The sequence below is a fragment of the Carex rostrata genome, chromosome 8, assembly GCF_964058835.1.
Source record: "Carex rostrata chromosome 8, lpCarRost1.2, whole genome shotgun sequence".
Taxonomy (NCBI): Eukaryota; Viridiplantae; Streptophyta; class Magnoliopsida; order Poales; family Cyperaceae; genus Carex; species Carex rostrata.
In genome coordinates, this window is record NC_135925.1 from 12,453,188 (window position 1) to 12,477,452 (window position 24,265).

The 24,265-nt window shown below is 33.9% G+C and overlaps 1 protein-coding gene across 1 annotated transcript; it reads right to left on the bottom strand.

The window, feature by feature from the left end:
• Positions 1–20,380: 20,380 nt before the first annotated feature.
• On the bottom strand, positions 20,381–21,630 carry LOC144558198 (uncharacterized). Its single transcript, XM_078306973.1, has 2 exons — positions 21,091–21,630; positions 20,381–20,835 (listed from the first exon to the last, which is right to left on the bottom strand). The coding sequence occupies exons 1-2, from the start codon at positions 21,521–21,523 to the stop codon at positions 20,729–20,731; spliced, it is 540 nt and encodes a 179-aa protein (XP_078163099.1). The 5' UTR covers positions 21,524–21,630; the 3' UTR covers positions 20,381–20,728.
• Between the last annotated feature and the right edge of the window lie 2,635 nt (positions 21,631–24,265).

Genomic DNA, 24,265 nt, shown 5'->3' on the forward strand with positions numbered 1-24,265 from the left:
ATATTTTATAACATCTACATATTTTGTTTGGAATTGAACAACTTGTGTATGAACATGTGTAATTTTCGTTAATAATGACACCAATAGGTTTATTTCGGTTTGGTTCTTAATCGGTTTATAATTTTAATCGGTTCGGTTCTATTTTTGAAAACTGAAGAAAAATTTAGTTTGATTATTTTAGTTCGGTTTCAACTGAACCGACCGTTTGAACGCCTGTGTATCTCATTATCTGTATTCTATGTGACTATATTTTCAGAAACTGTTTATACCAAATGATAAAAATATGGAGGCGTCTAATTGTCCACAGCCTTTTGTCCACCATTTGTCCACAGCTTTGACTTGCGCGAATACTGTAAAATTACTTCTACATGCTGTATAATTATACAATATATCACATAAAATATATAATTTAATCACAAAACATCCAACAACTATTTGAAGTGGTCCCATGATAGTTAGAAAAAGATTGCAACTTGCACAACAGGACAAAATAAATGTACTTTCAAACTGTACTTTCGGAAATTACAGTTATAGGAAGTTATTGGCAGTTAGAGTTAGTTATTAGCGATTATTAGCACTGGGTTGAATCTTGTATACTGTAAAATTGAACATTGTATACTGTAAAATTGAATATTGTATACTGTAAAATTGAATCTTGTATACTGTAAAATTTTGAATTAAATCTTGTATACTGTAAAATTGAATCTTGTATACTATAAAATTGAATCTTCTACACAATAAAATTTACAATTGAATCTTGTATACTGTAAAATTGAATCAGCAGAACTGTAAAATTGAATCTTGTGTACAGTAGAATTTTCAATTGAATCTTGTTCGGATGAGTAAGAAGCCTCTCTATCATCTCTTTCCTCCAGATTTTCACAAGATGAATACTGTACAATTACAAGATAAATACTGTAAAATTAACAAATCAATACTCCATATCGCCTTTCTATCATCTCTTTTCTCCAGATTTCCACAAGATGAATACTGTAAAATGACAAGATGAATACTGTAAAATTAATGGGGCAATACTATAAAATTAACAGATCAATACTCCATATCGCCTCTCTATCATCTCCTTCTTCCAGATTTCCATAAGATGAATACTGTAAAATGACAAGATGAATACTGTAAAATTAACAAGGCAATACTGTAAAATTAACAGATTAATACTCCATATCGCCTCTCTATCATCTATTTGCTCCAGATTTTCACAAAATGAATACTGTAAAATGACAAGATGAATACTGTAAAATTAACGGGGCAATACAGTAAAATTAACAGATCAATACTCCATATCGCCTCTCTATCATCTCTTTCCTCCAGATTTCATTTGAAATGCTAGATCTGTTACTGCATACAACGAAAATAACAAATTCAACAGAAATAACTTACTAGATTTGAATTTTGCCGTGCTCTTCAACAAAAACAACTTCTATTCGATCGCACTCCACAATTGAAGGTTCCATTGCGATCATGTATAAAAAATGAGATCGAGTCAGTAATCTCAATTAAAATCGACATTGCAAAGGAAAAAATGAATCAGAGAAGGTAAATACAAAAAAAAACAATTACAATTTCGTTGCTTATTAGTTTGACTGGTGTACCTCTTCTGTGTCGTGCCACAGCAGCAGCTAATCCACGATGATCTTTTGTTTCACTATTCTGATGACATCAACAGTTATCGCTGCCGATCCCAAGAATTCGACGGAGAGAGAGATCGGCGGAGAGAGAGACCGTCACTGCCGTCGCGGCCGTCACTGCCGTCAGTGGTGCCCAGCCCGATTGGTAGAATCAAAGTTCATTCCTCCCGTTTTTTCCAAGTGACAAAAATATTGATTAGAAGGTAGAATAGGCACCACGACTTTGTCCTTATAAAAGCAAAGGTCAAAGTCAAAGGAGATTCTGCTTTAGGCAGACGGAGGTAGCAAAATAGAGGTAGTGAGAGCTCGCTCCAATCGGTGGCAGAGAGAGAGAGAGAGTTCCAATCGGTGGCAGAGATAGAGAGCTCCAATCGGTGGTGCCCAGCCCGATTGGTAGTGTTTGTGCTTGATCGAGATCAGCAGAGGGATTCGATTAAAAATTTATACGGAGAGAGAGAGAGATTTGAATAGAGAAGCATCGGAAATTAATTTGTAAAAACCATTATTTAATGTTAAACAGGAAGGTTGGTTCATTTATAGTAGTATCGGACAGTTATAATTCGTTAGAAGCGCGTGGGGACCTGTCGCTGTGGACAAATGGTGGACAGAAGGTTGTGGACAAAAACCTTTTCTCTAAAAATATATTTATATTTTTCATATAATAATAGATTTAAACATTTTCGTAACGTATCAACTCGAAATAACATTAAAGTTCATATCGCATTGCATTGAATATGTTATACAAATATTTATACATATTATTCGTAAGATACAAATATTTTTTTAATAAGATGTATGTACTTTTCTTAAAAGAGAAAAATTAATAAACACTTTTAAAATTAGGATAGTAGACGTGATTATCATTTCTGAAATAAAATCACCAAAATTCCCTGCATACATATTATACAGGGGCGGAACTAGAAAATTTTAATAAGAGTGGTTGAAAATTATTAAAATGCACAATGATAATGAGTGGGATTTGAACTCAAGACTTCTCAACCACAAAATAGAGCTTTAACCACTAGGCTACAACTAAAATAGCTGCTATTCCTAGCGAGCTATTCTCAACACAACACGTTTGGGGTGAAAAAAAACACTATTCTCAACAAAGGAATAGCTCGGGTTAGCTGCTATTCCTTAGAAATGTCGGGTTAGCTACTATTCCGAACTCAGGAATAGCTGTTATTCCGAGCTATTAATTATTTGTTTCATCCAAACGCACCTAAGGGTTTTAAACACAAAAAAAATTCAATTAAACTTTTATACATACAATTAAAATTTTAAAATCATAGTAATGACTTAGTCACATTTAGGGCTGGCAAAAAAGCTCGTGGCCCGCTTGGTATTCGTTCGCGACTCAATCGGTAACAACTCGTTCGTTAGTGGATCGAGTTAAAATTAGCTCGCTCGCCACAGACTCGAGCCAGAATTAATGAGTTTGAGTTTGACCTGGCTCGGTCATTAACGAGCTATTTAATATACGTAGTTTAATAGTTCAATCGGATCCGTTCACTTCAGATAGGGGATATTATGGCCTATGGATGTTATAGCTAGTGTTATGGTAATTGCACTTTGGACTGTGCTTAAGTTGATTGGTAATTTTGTATAAAATATGTGTGAATTAATTATAAGCAACTAAGTTAATTTGTATTAATTTGTTTGATTTGGTATGTATGAATTTATTATGTGAATATTTTTGTATGTATGAATTTAGCTGTAAACTTAATTTATAGTAGTTGATTTGCTTAATTGCAGTTGAATTAAGAGTATTCCTCAATAACTAGTCATATAAATATTATTTTGTTTTAGCCATAATTGATAAGATGTGTTATGAAAATTTAAAATATAGCAGGAAAGAAAATATACAAATTTATGAATCTGCCAAGCTAGTAACAAGCTAGCTCGCCTCGCTCGGACAAGCCACAAGTTAGTATTGAGCAACACTTTCAGCTCAAAACCTAAAATTCAAACTCGCTCGCTCAGCTTGATCCATAAACAAGCTGATTACGAATAAGACCTAACTCGGTCTTTAACAGCTCGTTGTCACCCCAAATCATATTTGACTAAACCTTAAATCCGCACCTATATTGCCAGACATCCCTACTCTAGCCTCTCACGAGAAAATAATCACCGGGTGACCGAATTATATAGGCCCCTCAACATGAGGCGTAGCTTAATTCCCTTTGCACTCCATTTCAACCCTGCAACGGAGACGTCCTGCTTATCATCTATATATTGTATTTGTATTCTTGCTATACTGCTTATCTTGGTCCCAATCTAAGCTTGAAGGGATGGACAGAACACAGACGCCTTGATTTCTATTATTCATGAACTATACTGCTTAGCTTGGTACAACTATATATGTCTATTTGGCTGAATTCATAAAAATAAAAAAAGCTGTCATTTTCTCATTTTGGTCTGAACAGGAGAGAACAAAAAAAATAGTGGCATGGGTCTATCTAGCCTAGGTGGCAATGAATGGATTCACATGGAGGACAACATCAAGAGGGCTTTTGCGCTTTTAGGTTTTGTTCTTAGGTCATTTTGGGTGTGCACTGTACGCTCTTAGTTGCCAGCCCTAAGAGCCGTTACAGGAGAGAAAAAAAGAAGAAAATTTAGAGATGATGTATCTGTAACTGGGGCCACCTCCTTAGCTGTGCAATGCAAGGTGGGGCATACGTCGTTCTCTCCTAAAGGCTTTTTTTGGATAGATGGTCGGATCGATAGAGCTAGAAAATTATTGAACTTACGTGGACCCGGTTCAGGAATTTATCCTGTACCAGGAAAATGGGAAAACATACATATGCATGCATGCACTGTCATTGCCTCACTTCTGCAACTTTCTGACTTGTCATATTCAGTACTATGTTTACGTAGAAATAAAAAATCCTTTTCAAATTATTGCATATCGTAAGCTTTAATAAATTAACTTTGATTACTTCAATTTCAATATGAAACAGCAAGAAGAGCTATTATTCCAGTCGAAAGCTCATGCCAAACGCCACATTGGATAAAAGATACTGACAGAGTAGTTTTTGCTTCATGCAGTGCGGTTTTGATTAATTCTATTATATATTTGCGGTGTATGAAGCAAACTGCTCTGTCAATATCCATACCCTGAATAGCGAAACAGAATTGTGTCTGGAAGAGTCCCCCGCTATTTTTTTGTGGTCCGATCCTCTACAGTAACCCAAATTTTGAAATAGATCATTATCGTCCGAGGTGGAATGCAGACCTTTAATATTTGTGCTAGAGAAGATTAAACGGTCTGGATCCATGCTCAAAATTGATGTTACTCTAGGGGTTTTGAAAAGCAGAATAGTGCCCAGTTTGAGCGCCTGGAATAGCAAAAATTTTCATAGTTAACTCTGCTAATAACCCACGAATGGGGCGGAAGTATAAGGATCGAAAGGCCACGACTTCACTGAGGTAACCTTCTCTGTCCCTCCGTGCCATTAATGGCATGATTTACATTTTTTAAGGGAATTTTAAGGGGTTATGTGGGGAGTTTGAAAAGTTTCACCATGTAAATTAAGTGTGTGGTGCATTCAGGGGCGGAACTAGAAAATCTTGATAGAGGAGACTAAAAACTAAAATACAAAAATTGTGACTAGTGAGAATTAAGCCCAAGCTTTTTCCAACACTACATAAGCTCTTACCACTAGACTAAAGTGAACATGCAATCATTTATGACGGGGCTGGATTATATAAAATGTTTTAAAAAAAAAAATTTAATTAAATCTTAGTACATATAACTAATATTTTAAAATTATAGGGGTGACTTAGCCACCTTTTGATTGACTTTAGATCCGCCCCTGAGTGCATACATGAATCTTCTCAGGTTTTGGCTGAAAATTGAGAAATTTTGCTTCTCATGCAAACCGTAGTTTTATTTTATTAGGATTTGGTGTGATGCAATTTGGGGCAGTGAAAACTAAATTGAACCCATTATTACGGCCTAGTATAGTTCTCTTCTAAAGGAATGTGAATATTTTAGGTTCCACATAATATATATATAGAGAGAGAGAGAGAGAGGCTAAGCTCAAATCGATTTTTTCTGGGCCCAGGAACAAACAACTCGGTTCTCTAATTTCCAAAGTTCAAACGGCCGATCCAAACCGTTAGATGTTTAATCTATATTAAAATGTGCTTGGAGACCAAATTTTACATTTTTTGGAATTTTTTTACTATTTATTAAGATAGTTTGAAAGTCGTTGTTTTTTTATGGTGCAGAATTTTAATAAAAACAGCGATTTTCAAACCATCTTAATAAATAGTAAAAAATTCCAAAAAATGTAAAATTTGGTCTCCAAGCACATTTTAATATAGATTAAACATCTAACGGTTTGGATCGGCCGTTTGAACTTTGGAAATTAGAGAACCGAATCGTTTGTTCCTAGACCCAGGAAAAATCGATTTGAGCTTAGCCACACTCTCTCTCTCTATATATATATTTTTTTTTGCTTATTTCTCTCAAAAGGTGCATTTTGGAGTAACTTTGTGCCTTATAAAAATTAATTCTATTTGTATCATTTGTGAGTCCTAACACTAATGACACAAAAGTCAAAAACTGTTTGTTTGTTTGTTCCCCATCTCGGCTGTTTGATAAGGATCTGGGTTGAGGTGGAATGCACGGATCTCTTTAATATCCGTACTAACACGGATCGGACGGTCTAGATTCATTCTGCAATGCAGACATACGACTTCCCTCCATTTGGAGAGGTACAACTTTTCCCCTTTAACTTTTTATATCCATTGGAGTACTGAGCAGTCTTTGTTGATTGATAGTTGCTTGTTTATTTTCTAGATTGGAAAGGTTTAGTTGAGATTTCTTTCTTGAACGAAATTTTTCACAAATAGAAATGAAAATTTTCTGCAACTTTTCATGGAATACATCATACATGTGTGACCCATGTTCATTATGTTTTTTTTTAATGTTTGTACCACTGGTACAGGTCCAGGTCCAGAACTGAACTGATACAGGTCCACAAATAGAAATGAAAATTTTCTGCAACTTTTATTGGGACACATGTATAACCCATGTTCATTAATTTATTTTTATTTTTTATGTTTGTACCACTGGTACAGTTCCATAGTAATTGATTGTAATTATAAAAAAATCACTATTGCAGGTTAAGAAGAACATAAACCAAGGAAAGGGACAAGAGGCCAGGTGGCATATTTTAAGCTTAGTGATTCTGCCATTATGAACTGTTAGGACTTGGTTTATACTCGTTTTATATATACTTGATTGTAACAATTTAAACAGTTTAAATATATAATTATGTTTTAGTTTTTGTTGACGAATGCCTCAATCGTTAATTGGATAAGTAGATTAGTTTTATTGAAAAGCATGGCGTAAAAAATATTAGCCAACTTTTATGAAAAAAATATATAGCCGTACATGTCAACTTATCCGCATAAGCTAGTTGATTTATTATTTATAGGCGTCAAGAACAATATAGACATACAAATTACGGATAGGGTTATTCCGTTATATATATTGATCTTTTCCGTTTCCCCACTATTTTATACACTCTACCATGCCCACGGGATTTTCATAAATACATAATTACATATACATATAGAGAGATGGGATAACATGCTTTGGAAATTAAAAAGAGTGTTTTATACTTTTTGGTTATATTTTTATTTTCAAAGTTTAAATAGTCGGTTCAAACCTTTCAATATATTCTTCATATTAAAATGTGCTTGGAGACTAAATCATTGCTTTGTTGAATATATTATTATTTATTTATTTAATAAAAAGTTGTGATTTTTAAAAATTCTGAAAAAATAGTAAAAAAAAATCCAAAAAATTGTAAAATTTGGTCTTCAAGAACATTTTATTATAAAGATCATGATGAAAGGTTCGAATCGACTATTTGAATTTTAAAAATAAAAGTATAAGCGGAAAGTAAAACACCATCTTTAATTTCCAAAACAAGTTAGCCAATCTCTCTCTCTATATATTTGGTTTAACTTTTCACCAAATAATATCTTCAGCTAGTGGTTTGCTAAACCCCTAACGGGTTCAACCCGTTTTGCCCGGCCCGTACCCGTTACCCGACCTACCCGTACTCGTTGCCCGGGTACAAACGGGTAGACTGGTACGGGTAATAAACGGACCGGACAACCTAATTTGAAAAAAAACCTGTTGTACCCGCCTACCCGTACCCGTCTACCCGCATACCCATACCCGACCCGTTTCACTTCAAAAAATTTTGAATTTTTTGAAAAAAAACAGAAAAAAAAAAATCGGGCAGACCGGACCCGTACCCGTCAACCCGCAACGGGTACGGGTAATAAACGGACCAGATAGAGGTTTTGGAAAAATTACCCGTCACGGGTTTTACCCGTCACGGGTTTTACCCGTCACGGGTTTTACCCGTCACGGGTTTTACCCGTACCCGGCCTACCCCTTTACCCGTCCTACCCGTTACCCCTAACGGGTAACCCGTTAGCAATCCACTATCTTCAGCCATCCGAATAGTACAAAAATAACTCTTTTATTTCACTTGAATAGTATTGTTTTAGTACTATTATAATAACATTATTCTAGCAATTACACTCTTGTATTATCTAATATTATCCTAATTAATTACATTATTCTAATACTATTTCTTAATTAGTCGATCGATGGCCGTTTTTCTTGTTGCTTGTAGAAAATCAGCATATGCTGAATTGCTGTCATAAAAATTGTGGTAGTTTCTGTTTACATAGGATAGAAATTAAGCAAATTAATTAGGTGATATCTTGATTTTTTGAGGAAAAAAACTTTAAATTTCAATCCGTGTCATTAATTTATAATATTTCTAATGCATTGATCCCAATCTTGTATTTTTAAGCTTGTAAAAAAATATATATTAAATCCTATCGATCCGGTAATGACATAATAGACAGAAGGATTTAAGCGGGGCCAAAATATTAAAATAAGTTAAAAGAGTTCCAAATTCCAATGCATTGATGATGACCTGTCATCATTAGTGTTCCAATGATTGCTGATATACAAAAGTTTGGTGATATTGCCAAAAATCTATAAATCATCTTTCCCCAAGTAAGACTAATTTCAACTTAAGCTTCACATAAAAATTAAGTTACTTCAAACTAGTCTATAGTTCATCAGGATTTATTGGTCAGCCAAACATGCAATAAATATAAATAAAATATAATTTTTAATTTATTAGATATAAGCAATACTTATAATTTATTATGAATTAATCACCAGATAGGTTATTACATAGCAAGGTAATATTTATATTGTATTAATTACTAGATGGGATATATTTTTGCCAAGTATAAGATTTCTTATACTACCTTACCAGATAAACACATGTAATAAAACAACTTTGACTAATACATACCGTATATATTAGCATTTATGTACATATTTACATCTGAATTTTTTTTTTATTTCATTCCATACAAGATCAACATTTTTTTTCTCTTTTAAATATCACTAACTCGGTGATTTAAAATGAATATTCAAAATTCGACAGAGGCAAATCAAATAATTTGTGTACAAATTGGAGGGCAACCGAACCGGAACCTAATCTGCTATAATTCTTCAAGTGCGAATAGTATCGTGAAATATCTGTTTTTTCAAATTCAGTTGTGCAAATTGTTTTGAGGTGCGTATACAAAAAAACCAGCTGTTTTGAGATGCGTGCACAAAAAAGTTGAATGGTTGGACTGGAAAAGGCAAGAGAAGTTATTGTTACAATTTCGGATCCCAGGAGATTTATTGGATGGTACTGGTACGTGTGCATGATATTGTGAAATATCTGTTTTTTTAAATTCAGTTGTTGAATTGTTTCGAGGTGCGTACACAAAAAAAAATTAACTATTTTGAGATACATGCACAAAAAAATTGAATGGTTGGATTGGGAAAGGCAAGAATAGTAAGTTACTGTTACAATTTCAGATCGCAGGAGATTTATTGGGTGGTACTGGTACGTGTGCATGATATATACCTTTCCTCGGTGAGATTTATTGGGTGGTACTGGTACGTGTGCATGATAGATACCTTTCCTCGGTGCACACAAGCTTAGGTGAATAAGTTGTGGATAGGTAGAAAAGAGGTGGGGTTGAGAGGCATGAGCAAGCATGTGCACCGTCCCGTTACAACAATACACAGCTTACAGCTAGCTAGACTATGCATTGGTAACGATAAAAGGCTCAATTAAGCAGCCATCTATATATCAATCCCCACCCCACATTTCCACTACTATATGCATCATGCATGCATAGCCTATACTTGCCATGTTATCAAGCCCATGGTCCCCCCTCTCCTCTACCTCCTCATGTACAATGATTAGTGCAACATATAATTGATACTCATCTCCAAATTATTCAACCCAAAATTAACTAACAATCATGGATTTATATTTCATTGTCTATATCAAATGTGAAATTGTACGTAGTCATTGTCAAGTTCTAGTGAGTTTGTCACAAAAAATATATATACCTATTGATTGTGATTCACTAATTAACTCGAAAATTTTCGAGCTTAGGTTGAAAAAATGTATGGGAAGCTAAAACTTAGTTGTTCATATTTGTTTAAGTGAATTCATTTTCTTACAAAATTTAGGAACTAAATTGAAAGCAAATCAAACAATAGCTAGCTCCTTATCTTTGTTTGATCGAATATGCTCAAAGTTAATTACTAATTAATTTTTTCTCACAGATCATGTGGTAATTATTCTAAAACATTCCAATAAAATAATGTTACTTTCATTATTTAATAATAAAATTTGTACTATTGGATTTGATTTTACCCTGTTTTTAGATGTCAAAATTAATTCTAGAGCAGTGACATCCTTAAAATTCATTTTAATAATATTTTTTTAGGCGGGAGGCGGCCTTTTTTTAAAAAAGGCTAAATAAAGAATTGTGTAGGTAAGCATTTGTTAATTAGCTCTCAACAACAGATTACAAATTAAATGACTGTTGAGTTGGGAGTCATGAATCAGCCCCTTGATAAATTAAATAAGTTAACACTCTTGACACAATATTGGTCGGGTAGAGGTTTCGTGGCCTATTGGTCTTGGATTAGGTTTGAAGAAACTAATAATCATACTCTATTATATAATAATTAATTGGTTTAGCTTGATTGCCATGTATATATATATATATATATATATATATATATATATATATATATATATATATATATATATATATCATGAGGAGGGTTCAAATGCACCCAAATGCACTCTATCTTTCAAATCTTTTTTCTATGTTTTTAAAGTCTGAATAGTCAATCCGAACCGTTAGTTGCGATCTACATATTAAGATGTGCTTGGAGACCAAATTTTACATTTTTTGGAATTTTTTTACTATTTATTAAGCCACTTTGAAAATCACTGATTTTACATTTTCTGGACCATTCAAATCAGCGATTTTCAAAGTGGCTTAATAAATAGTAAAAAAATTTCAAAAAATGTAAAATTTGGTCTCCAAGCACATCTTAATATATAGTTCGCATCTAACGGTTCGGATTGACTATTCAAACTTTGAAAACGAAGAAAAAGGATAGGGTGCATTTGGGTGCACAAAAATTTGAGTGCATTTGAACCCTCCTCATATATCATATATATATATGTGTGTGAGTTAGGCTGGGGTGCTATGGATAGCATAGTGGTCTCCCGTGCTACAGCTCAATATTCAAGTTTTCAAAATCCAAACGGTCGATCCGAACCGTTCATCTTATTCTCCATATTAACATCTGCTTGGAGACCAAATTTTATAATTTTCTGAATTTTTTTACTATTTATTAAGCCACTTTGAAAATCGCTAATCCAACGGTTTTACTGTTTTGTGCAGCCACCGTTGGATCAACAATTTTGTAAAATACTTAATAAATAGTAAAAAAATTCAGAAAAATGTAAAATTTGGTCTCCAAGCAGATATTAATATGGAGAATAAGATGAACGGTTCGGATCGACCGTTTGGATTTTGAAAACTCAAATATTGAGCCGTAGCATAGAGACCTCTATGCTATCCATAGCACCCAAGCCTTACTCATATATATATATATATATTCATGCATGACAGATTGAATTGGCTTCCTACTAACTCTCCGACATGTATTTATTAATTTTTAGACGTATAATTAATAACAGGTATGGCCGTATAGCGCCAAATCCAGGCAAGCGAGGCCTAATTTTTGGGAAGAAAACTAGCTAGCTAGCGTATCGGGCTCTATCCACATGCTTGATATGATGCAATCTAGTAAGCATAAATTGTCGTAAATTAATTATTAAGGGAATAATATATAAGAGAGCCAACTTGGCTAATATATATGCATGGCTTATTTGCAATTAAAGGATCCATATATGTTTCAATTATATATATATATATATATATATATATATATATATATGTTGTCATGTCGTAATCTTTAATTAATTATGCAGAGTGGTCCGGTCGTTTTAAGGCAGTTTGCAACGTGTTGGTTCGATCGTCTGTCTATACTCTATACTAACCGTATAATGGCACAAACGCTACAGCTACTCAAATTATTGGACCCTATTTTTAAATGCTAGCTAGCTACCAACCTAATGAAACTATATATATATATATATCGTATATTATAATAATTAAGGGTGTTTCTCGGTGCGGTTTAATTATCGATCGGTTTTAAATGAATAGTGAGAGTTCAAATTATACAGTTTAGTTTTCTAATTAAATTGATCGGTTCGGTTTATTTTTAAAACTGGTTTAATAGTTCTATTTTTTTTTTTTTTTGAAACGTTTAGATTGAACTGATCAAAAATTATGACATAATGTTTATTACTTGGTTCAGTTTAAAACCGTTTAGACCGAACCAAACAAAAATTTTAAAACCATCTTAAAAAATTCAAAAAATTAACAAATTATTTTTATTTTATGATTAATCTATCTATTTCAGTTCAACCGAACAAACTAAAATTTAGTTCAGTTTTAATTTGTCTGATAAGTTTATTTTAATCAATTCGATTGTATTTTTAAAAACCAAATAAAACTTTGGTTTACCAGTTTAACTGAACCGAATCGATGAACACATCAAAAGTGCCAAAATTAATTAACAAAAGAAGTAATAAATTCTCTTTAATGTAATAAGGTACTTAATTATTTCTCCTGTTACATAAAGTTCTTCTTAGGAACGATACATCCAATTAATTTGTAACATTATGACCATGTACAATTGATTGGTACGCTTTATGGTTTATGTCAAATCAATTAATTAGCCTCTATCAGCAACCAAAGATAGCTTTTATTTTTCATCGTGTGTGCTATATATATAGTCAAATAAGGGTGTGCTCCAGAAGTCTGTCACGCAGAGGAAGGAAGAGGAACGCGATCGTGTTACTCCGTCTACACGTACTCTGAATCGGGGGTTACGAATTTCGCAACTTTCTATGCTTAATTTCTCCCTACCACAGTACCGTCTCTCTTCTTCTCCTCTCCGATCTGTTCATTTCTGAAGCAAGTAAACGAGACAAACAGCAGCGGGCTGAGCGTGTCTCCCCTCTCCTCCCTTTAATGAGGGACTAGGAGCACACTCTAAGAAGACCGAGTTAGGTTTGGAATTAATATCTACTGGATTGAACTTGTCGAACTCGGTACCGGTAAGAAGATAGTTTTGTGGAATGCAATTGATGGCGGTAGGGAGTTGGTGACTGGACATTAAATGGAGCAGTGCATGAACACGTGCATGTTATGACACGTGTAAGTAGTCTCAAGGTGTTTGACATTTTACCCCAAAAGAAGCTAAGGGAAATCTCAATGGTACTGCGTTTGGGTCCCAGTCGAAGCTGTCAGACACGTGTACACGACAGGACGTTTCGTCCACGACCGGGTCCCACCTTCAGCTAGACGACGAAACGCCTTCCACTTTCCCGCAGCCGACACCTCTTGCGTAGACCAGGTCCACTAGACCTAAACCCTGGATTTAAGCAGATTACTCGCTATATTTCCGATAAACTACTTATAGGTCGTATTCGTTAGGGCAGATTTGTGTAAAAAAAAAAAAATCATTAACGTAATGAGTAATTTATGGATAAAACTAATATTTATTACCTTATTAAATGAGGATACGTACGGACAATAATTTTATATAGATAAATATAAAATTATATGTATATAAATATATTATTTTTATTGATGAGATTGATTTAATTATAATTTATATTAACATGAGAATGATTTATATGATATTTGATTATTTTTTATGATTCATAATTGAGGAGGGTTCAAATGCCTCCATTTTTGGTGCCTCCATCATGTCTCCATTTTTTAAAACGCTAATAACTCAAAATTTAAAACTTAAAAGTCAAAATAAAACTGTTGGATATGATCTACATCATTTTATTTATGCACTTGTAAAATATTATGATATTTCAACTTTGTTTTGGTTGCCATCAAGAGCTTGTAAGAACGCACTAATGTGGATAATTTCTAGACGTTGATTTTTCAGCTAATTGATTCACATAAAAAGAATACCAAAATGTAATAAAAAAATTTGAGCACATAGATATAATAGTATAGATCACATCTAACGGTTTTATTTTGAAATTTATGATTTAAATTTTGAGTTATTAACATTTTAAAAAATGGAGGCCGCGCGGCATGGTGGAGGCACAAAAAATGGAGGCATTTGAACCCTCCTCTTCATAATTTATGCGAAGATTGATTTATACAACACTTTTTATTGTTTTATTTAATTAATAATTTATATGCTTATCAATTTATTTAATAATTATTCATTATTTGTTTTTGTTGTTAATTTAATTTAACAGATAGTGTATTGTACTGATATAGGTTGAGTATAATGTTAGCAAAGTCAATTTTAGATCAATAAAGATTGAAATATCTCCATTCGATATGTATCTTATTTATCGACATTCATGTATATCTTTTGGTAAAGTCGAACAATTTTTCTAGAAAAAAAAATTAAAGAGAAAAAATTAAAACCTTAACTGTAGACCAATGAAAAAATTAACATATTTTCACAAAATAATAGACTAATGAAAAAAATAATTATTCAATGTATATATTCTATTTCTTATTCAGTGAGATTATATATATTGAAGGAGATAAAAAAAAATAAGACATCAATCTTTACATTTTCTTAACTAGTAAATTTGTTTTAGGAGAAAAACAAAAAAAAGGGAGAATCAGGAAAATCATAGAAAAAAAATTAAGGAGATAAAAAAAGAAGAAGTAAGATATCAATAGCTTTTTTATTGTACAACTGCCAATTTAAGTACTCAATTTTAATTCTAACTAAATCGTGTGTAGTATGTGTGACGAGTACATATCTAAATAACTCTAGACTTCTATACACAAAAAATCATGAAAATGATGCATTGAATTAAAAAAAGGTAGACTATTTGATTGGATGACTTGTATTTAATCTGAAATTTCATCTTTTAATTACAGTAGTTGGCTGATCAGGACATATACATGCTTAATATAAGAATGGAGATATGTCTTATTGTTTTCGTGCTCTTGTCATAAGTCATAACTCATATTTTTTTTCGTTTTCAAAGTCCAAACAGTCAATTCGAACCGCTCAACATTATTTTATATTTAAATGGGTTTGGAGACCAAATTTTACAATTTTTGAAAATTCTACTTTTTAGATAGTTATAAAATCATTGTTTTTGAATGATTCAAAATATTTTGAAAAACGATAATTTTATACCTATTTAGAAAATAGTAGAAAATTTTCAAGAAAAAAATATAATATTTGGTCTTTAAGTATATTTTACTGTGGATATTATGTTGAGTATTTCGAATCAACTATTTAATCTTTAAAAATTAAAATAACACCGTGGCCGTGTAGCATGATTAAAGTACTAAAACAATAAAACATTTCAATCCTACTCTATAATCGAGGATCACGTTTTTTTTATCAGATCTTAGTAAAAAAAAATTTCATATTTTGGATGATTCTTGAAATAACAAAATATTTTGTATAACGTGGCAATACTGTTTTGTTTCATTGATAATGTTGAAATAGATAAAAATAAGGAGAGAATCAGCTGAAAGGGGGAGGTAATTTTTAATAGAAGCAAGGTACGTATGATAGATATGAGACTCAAATCAATTTGATATTTGTTCGAAACTGTTTGATTTGTTTCATAATCTGTATATATTTGATCTGCACAAATATTAAAACAGTGTGTATGAATATTTTTTTAAAGTCATTAGTATTACGTACGAATATTGAAGCGATACACACAGATTGTGAAATAAATCAAACAGTCTTGAATGAACATTGGACCGATTTAAGTCTAATTTCTATTGGAGTTCCGAATGGTGTACAAAATTTTCAATAAAAATAAAAGTTGGCGAAGTATAAACTAATTCAACTTTTATTTTTTATTTTTCTTGTAATATAGACCGAATTGATGCAAAAAATTTACAACAATAAAGTAGGTACTTTTCGCGAGAGAAAAACACATTTATGACGGGACTTCATCGCAAATAGAAGAAATACGTTAATAACAGTACTCCGTCGCGAAAAGTCATTTTTTATTTTCGCAAGAAATGTCTGTCTTTTATATAGTTTATACTGAACATTAATTATTTTATAAGATATAAGAAGATATATACTGAACATAATGAAATTATGGCAAACTTTATTTTTTTATTAGAACATGTCCAGCCATTACTTTTTCCTGGTAGGCGGCTCGGCGCACATGGCCTCCCTTCCCTACCCCCTTCTCTCTCTCTCCTTCTCTTATAAACACCTCACGTTCTCTCTTCACAACCTACCAAGCGACCATATCTCTATCTATCTCTCTCTCTCTCTCCTCTGTTGGCGCTTCTCTCCACCTTCCTCTGCCTTTCTCGCTTGCAATGGAGAGACAATGTAAACACCTAAAGAAGCGGGGAGGTGTTCGCCGGAGAAGAGAGATGCGACACGTGGCATCTTCTCTGAGAAGAAAGGTGAGAGAGCTGCAGAGGATCGTACCGGGTGGTAGAGATGTACCAGCTGATCAGCTTTTGATCCGTACAGCTGATTACATTCAACAGTTAAGGTTAAGGGTTATTCTCTTGAGAACTCTTTCAAAGTTGTATGTTGAGTAACAACACAAGGGATTGTTACATGCATGCATGGATAAAGAAAGAATAGTAAAGGAGTTTTAGAAGGAATTGGATTGGCTACTTAATTGTATAGGTCTTATTAGTTAATTATATGTGTTATACATAACTAAGGTGTATTTGTTTATCTATTATTATTATTATTATTATTATTTTTATTTTATTTTATTTTTATTTTTTTTGGTGGGGGTGGGGGGGGGGGGGGGGGGGGGGGGGGGGGGGGGGGGTATAATTAATTAAGTGTGTAGTCATGTAGTTGATTGTTTGTTGAATTATGTGAGATCATAAAGTTGAGTTCTTTTACTTGGATTTATTAGTTTTCTCTCTAGCTATTCAATTCTTGTTAATTCATTTATTATAGTGAAAAAAGTATAAATGTTAGGTTGGAATCTTATCTTGAGCAGAAAGTATCTTTTCTTATTTAATTTTCTGTACTTTTTGTTTTAAAAAAGAAAAAAGTGTATCCTATTTTGATGATTGCATCTTACACAAGCTCCATTTATTGGGAACCGAATCTCCTACCTCCCGGGTGCAGGAAATTTCTGTCCCCAGAGTCACTGCGGGGTGGGACCGGTTACTATTAAAGGATTTAATTACTATTACCCTTTTTAAATAAGGGTCCACCTGCAATGACTCTGGGAAAAGAAATTTCTTACTTTCCGGGCAGACGATTTGGTCCCCATTTATTGGTTTCTTATCTCTTATACTTGCTAGATGTGCTTCCTTCAAATTTGCATACTGATGCTATTAATTGTTCTATAGTAAAAAAACAATTGTCAACAAGTTAATATATTTCTTGTGCATCAACTTTTACGTAGCGAAGAAGACAAAACAGAGAATTTTAACAATTAAATCTGATCATATGAAAAAAAAAAAAAAAAAAAAAGTGATGAAATTGTGCATGTGTATGTTGGGCCGCAAAGATGGACTTATTAGCATAAAGCTAATTATGTCGTTTTATAAGGAGATTGAGAAAAGAAAACAAGAGCTAAATTTGTTTGAAATATAAAAATTGGATTTTTGTAGGGGAGTCGAAAATGTCGCTTTTGCACAAATTAAGAGCATGTTCGGAAATTACTGTTCACGTGGGGAAAAAAAATATTCACGTGAACAGTAAAAATCAGTTCAAAAATTCTACATTTCTATTTCTATTCCTACGTGCACGCCGAACAAACCCTAAAAGTCTACCTATTCCTATGCAAATATATACTGCACTATTTAAAAAAAAAATAGCTAGAATGGATAAAGGTGACTCCTCTTTTTCCTAGCTAGGTAGAATTTATAATAAATAAATAATGATCTAGCTCGGTGGCAATCTGGCATGGCATGGCATTACATGCTGGAGAGAACCGAAAGAGGATTGCACTAAGCAGTCTAAGCTCCAAGGAATAACATCAAATATTTTCCTACATGCTTTTAAAGAGGGAAAAAGAAAAAGAAAAGGATATGATAATTATATGACCATGTTCGGCATAGAGAACTCGACCATTTAATGAATGTGTCCCATCGGCATGCTGACATTATTTAGGATCAGTGGTTTAATTTCAAACCGTTTGGTTTGTTTGATATTCAACCGAATTGAAAAATTTTGGTTTAATGGATCAGTTTGGTTGAATTTTGAATTATTTCGGTTTGATATTCAGCCGAACCGAAAAATTTCGGATTAATGGATCAGTTTAATTGAACTTTGAATTATTTCGGTTTGAGTATATTGGTTCGATTTAGATTTTTCAAAACTGACTAAATCAAACTAATCGAATTATATTGGTTCAAGATGGTTTATATTTTGTTTGGTTCAATTATCGCTTCCTTTCTTTTATTTTGATTTAAATATTTAAGAACATATGTATATTTTGTATGGAATTGAACAATTAGTGTATGGAAATATATATTTTTTTATTAATAATGATACCAATAGGTTTACTTTGGTTTAAACCGAACAAATCAAAATTTACTTCGATTTGTTCAGTTCGGTCTTAATCGGTTCAGTTTTATTTTTGAAAACCGGAAACAAATTTGATTTGACTATTTTACTTTGGTTTCAACCGAAAACAAATTTGATTAGACTTTTTTTTTACTCAGAAGAAAAACTGAACTATTTTAGACCTTTTAATGAAGGCCAACCAGTCCATGCGAAAGAACGAAGGAAAAAAGGAATAAATAAATAAATAAACCAACAACCCAACAAAAATAAGAAAAAGGTGCAAAAATGGTTGTATGATCACCCCCTTTCTTCAGGAATGCGTAACTACACAGCAAATGGAGATATGATCGGCGTTAATATATTATTTTAATTTCCTAAAAGCATCACACCTAGCTTAATTTATTTTCTCATGTTCTTTAATTAAGCATCTTTGTCGAATGTTTCTTTTGACTTATCCAACGGACCGTGTTTGGATGTATAATTTAAATTAAGAATTTTAGATTCCCTCTGTTGCCTGTTGGTGTATATTTACTGGCATCTCTGCATATCCTTCTCTTTCCTTCCTCTGTCAGTCTGTTGTGCAATATATTGTCTGGTAGGGGTGTTTATCGGTTCGGTTTGATTTCAATATTGGCAGGTAGGGGTGTTCATCGGTTCGACCGAACCGAACTAGGCAACTAAAGTGATAATTTGGTTTTAAAAATAGAACCGAACCGAAGTTTTATTTCGGTTTGTTTGGTTCAACAAACCGAAATATATTAATTTTTTTATTTAAAGCAATTGAATTATAATAAACCGAAGTATATTAAGAAATAAACCGGGATATTAAGAAATAAACAAAAATATTTGAAGCAATTGATTAAGAAATCAACTGAGGTATTAAGAATAAAATAGAACGGTCCAAACCAAATTCATAATATATAAAGGTTCGGTCGGTTCAGTTATTTTGGTTTTGAAAATTTTCAAACCGAACCGAAGTTATAATTTGGTTTTAAAAAACAAACCAAACCATTAAACCGAAAAAACCAAAATGTTTGGTCCAAACTAATTTGGTTCGGTTCAAAACCGACTAAACCGGACCCAATGAACACCCCTATTGGCAGAGATTCTCTTAGGCTGTGCTCCAGTATCGTCTCATTAAAGGGAAGGCAGGGAAGGGGACAGCGGGGGAGGCTACCCTCGTAACAGTAAAATCTACACCCCGATTCGGAGTGACAAATTTCGTCCAAAACTGCGTTGGCTCTCCCCTCCGAACAGTGTTTGTTCCCTCTCGTTCCCCTTCGCTCCCTCTCGGATTCTCCTCTTCTGGAGCAGGGGACGAGATCTGAGCTGACCAGATTTTGAGATTTTTCACCTCCGCTGCCGTTCCTTCCCTCTGCGTCCCTCCTTCTGGAGCAAGCTCTTAACGGTGCACACAAATAGTTCGAGGATATATAACGACTAACGAGTGATTCGCAGAAAACAGATTACCAAAACAAAATGGGAGAGGGGGGTTTCCGATGGGCATCGGACACAAATAGGGTTCGATGAGGGGTTTAAACCGTCGGATCTGCTTTAAGATTCGTGTGTACGGATTTTAAAGCAGACGCGAAATTGCGAGTGCGAATCTTAAAGCAGATCCGACGGTTTAAACCCCTCATCGAACCCTATTTGGTCCGATGCCCATCGGACACCCCCCTCACTCAAACAAAATATGTACATTTAGACAAGGATAATAGGTAAATCAATTTTTTAAAAGTAAAATCCACTATACTACCAAATACCAATATTTGCTATAAATAATACGTACTTTGTGATTACACTAGCTGGAGACACAAGTACAAACTAAAAAAAAAATATGTATAAATATTCCAAAGCCAAACCTATGAACTATAAATGGCTAATTGATTCTAAACTAAAAGCAGTAAAATCCCTATAAAGTTTTGGGTCAACATCTAGGTATAGCATTTTGGATAAATTTCCATGAATATTTACAAGAGGAGGCAAACTTGAGAGGCACAAACCTCAGTCGTTTCGTGCCTTCAGAGACAGTAATCACATCTAGACTAAACAAAAATATGTCTCATGATTTTTTAGATAATGATGTTATATTTCTTTGCTGAAAGTGATCATCATGGTCCTCCGGGTCAGGAAGAGAAGAAAGCCATTGTTGAATGTAGCTTTCGCCATCTGCATAAAACAAATAAATAGTATAGCTATATGTTGTACCAAATTAACTCCCTCTTTATACCAGTTGGGATCAATTGGTACTGAACAAAAATATAAACAGCACATGGTTGTACCAGTCAAAGAACAAATGTAATAACAACACAACTACAGATCAAACAGAGATTAACCAGTCAGCACTCTGTAAACAGTCTAAGTCAGGTTCGGTACCAGTATGTACCAGTCTATACCAGTACGCCAAGAAAATTCTGAACTCACCAGAGACAGTCCTGTCATTGGGCCCCACACTTGAAAGCCTGTTGAAGGAGCTTGCCTCTTGCTGGATGGTACCGGTTTTGTAGCAGGGCACAAGAACTGCAAAGCTTGAATCCTTTTGTTGTCTCCCGGGTTCAAAACCCGGCCCGTGAGGCTCCAACCAACCAATTGACCAATCTGACCCATCAGAATCAGACTCAGACATGCACTCCCCATCTGAAGGGACCAAAACTACATTGTACTCCTTGTCAATGGTGCACTGTCGGGGTTTTTTTACCTGTCTTGGAGAAAAACGGATCGGGGTTTTCGTGCTTGAAGAATCAGGGTCATAAAACCCTGATCGGAAAGAAGAAGAGATTTGAGATGAATCTGATGAGATTTGTCGGGATTGTTTAGAGCCTCGAAACCAGTGAGTGAAACGCTTGATAGTATCCATTGTGGTCTTTGGAATTGATCTCTGATGATTTGTGACAGCAATTGTGTTGCTGAAACAAATAATTGGAATAAACAGTAAGTTAGAAAAAGTAAAAGAGTAAATCAAGAACAAATAATAAAAATTGAAAATTGAAAATCATCGAACATCCCCTCTTTTCATCTATTGTCTGAAATGTCGCTCCAAAATATTGACCAGTATCAGATAACCTTAGCAAAGGAACTACACGAAACAATGTGTTTCAAATGTAAATGATCAATTTCAAAGATAAATGTTTTGTAAACACTAACATTCTTAAAGTTATCAAAACAAACTCTTTGGAGGCATATCGTCCCCAAATTCCCACAAAAGAAAAGAAAAGGGAAGACGATGGTAAAAATTTTCGCTTACCAGACCAAAATTAAGTGATTATCTCGATCAAATTTGAAAAGAAACAAAATAAAAGGCATTTTAAAATTACCAAAAAACTAGGAATATTAAATTCTCAGCCAATCCCACCGACCAAAGACCTAATCAAGCGCAATTAGGTGCCTTTTCCAGCACCGATCGCTGGTGTTAAGCCATTATCGGTTTCATATAATAGCACGGTTATAACTTATCACGATCGACCGAGAGAGAGTGCGGAGTGGGAAGACGATGAATTTCGAGACGCGTGCTTTGAACTTGGCCTTCTTTAAGGCCCGGTTGGATCAATTATTAAAGCCTTCGCCTATTCTTGGCAAGGAAGTTGTAATTATATGTGAACTTGTTCGTGTTGAACTCCGTGTGCAATTTACACTGGTAGTGGACCTAGCGGCTCATCGGTCGGATACTCGGATTTGATCCGGACTAGCCAACAGAACTAGAGATAATGTAAAATCACGTGGTGAGATTTATTTCGAGGCGAAATTGTTTTCTTTTGAGAGAAATAAAGAGGCTAGAGGTCTAGCCTCTGGATTCCATTAATCGGGACACAAGTGGTATCATTTTTACAAAAGGAAGATGACATAAAAGTAAAAAGAGTTTAAAAATAAGTAAAGAAAAGAAGATGAAAAGAAGACAATAAAGATTAATACAACAATTATGAGATGTTTATCTCATATTTTAGTTCCACATCATTCTAGCGCCCCCTGAATCTGAAACCAGCTTCTGTACTCCATTCTTATCTCTTGTGCAATAATTTTGGCTGAGTTATGCTTTTCTGTGAACGTGCGAAGGCACCTCTCTCAAGGCGAAATTGTGACGCATTCTTTTTTTGTACAAGAGTTCGTTTATTAAAAAAAAGGTATTAAGAAGATTATATATTGTTTCTAAGTATATTGAATAAGAGATTATACAAAAATTATACGGGAGCCAACCGATGAACATAATAGGAGATTGAAAACAAATCGGATGGATGACAGTATAGATTATGTGACATAAATAAATAAAAAAATTGAAAGTTTAACCTCTTTATATATAATAAATTTTCAGGAGAATTTCATGTATACCCATTAAAAACATGTAAATTACGTATTTCTCTCTATAAACTTTATAATACCATATTTATCATTCTAAATTTTAAAACTCACAAATTTACTTTTTTTTTTCTATTAAAAGTCATTTAAAATTTATAAAATATCTATTTTACTCTTTGTATGTAACTCAGGAACAGACTTCTTGGGAAGCCTTTTTCATTGCAGTTGCTAATGTATGCAGCTAATGTGTTTGTCAAGTTCATTTGCTACTCTAATGGACCTCTCTCTGAGGAGCTTCGTCCAAAAGGGAATTTATTTCTCAAAAACTAATAATAAAATATCTCAGGTATTCTCACAGGTATTTCTCTTATCGCGTCAGCACAGAAGCAGAAGCCGTTGAATTGATCAGCCCATGTCTCAAATGTATAAAAGCTACCATTGAGCTCTCTTGGGTTGGGTTTTGTCTGTACCTGTTTCCGATAAGATCAGTGGCATATGCTATCATAACCCGGGTTGCGATCGACTCGTTTCAACTCTGATTTTCACTCCGTCGAAGTTATGATTGAAAGAGACGAGCTCTTGTCTCTTGAGCAGGCGGGGCAGATGCACGCTCAGGAAATTGTTTAGAAGACATAACACTGCGACTTGGCCCCTTTTTTAATGATCTGCCAATAACCATGGGAAGGTTACGGACACTGACGTGTGGGTCAGCTGAGTTCAGTCAGAAAATTTTCCAAAGAAGCTGCTGGGCCAAAGTCTGACCTGGAGGCTGATGTGGCGTCCGTAGAACTAATACAGCAATTTAGATAGTGATTTTAGATTATTTCTTTGGTATTAGCTTCGCCTATAAATGGCAAATAGATTTATGGATTCAAATCAGACTATCATATTGTGATTTTGTAGTTTGAACTAAGGTTTGGCCTAAGGCCGTGGCATCCCATTTCTTTGAGTTTCAATTAAATTGATTCGATTTCTTCACTATTCGTGTTCTTTGTTACTTCGTTACGTTTAAGACATATATAACACATACTCTGTTGGATCTTACAAGAACATGTATATTTAAACAGTGGCGAGGTGTGTGCAATTAAATCAGAATCCGTATCACTCCAGGTACCTGAGGAGCAAGCTATAAATATGAACCGTTCTTTTTATGTGGAACGAATCTCAAAGCAGACCCTTGCAGTCCCAACTGGTTCCGAATTGAGTTTGACCCAACTGGGATTAATCTGGGCCGTTCGTTCTTTTAAATTGCACCTCACGCAGCTGGACGGATACGCACCAGAAGCGTTGCAAACACCTTGTTGACTGG

Coding starts and splice junctions, on each gene's coding strand:
- LOC144558198 (XM_078306973.1), bottom strand. CDS start 21,523: ATGGATACTATCAAGCGTTTCACTCACTGGTTTCGAGGCTCTAAACAA. Junction 20,836..21,090: donor CAATGACAGGACTGTCTCTG/GTGAGTTCAGAA, acceptor TGTTTTATGCAG/ATGGCGAAAGCTACATTCAA.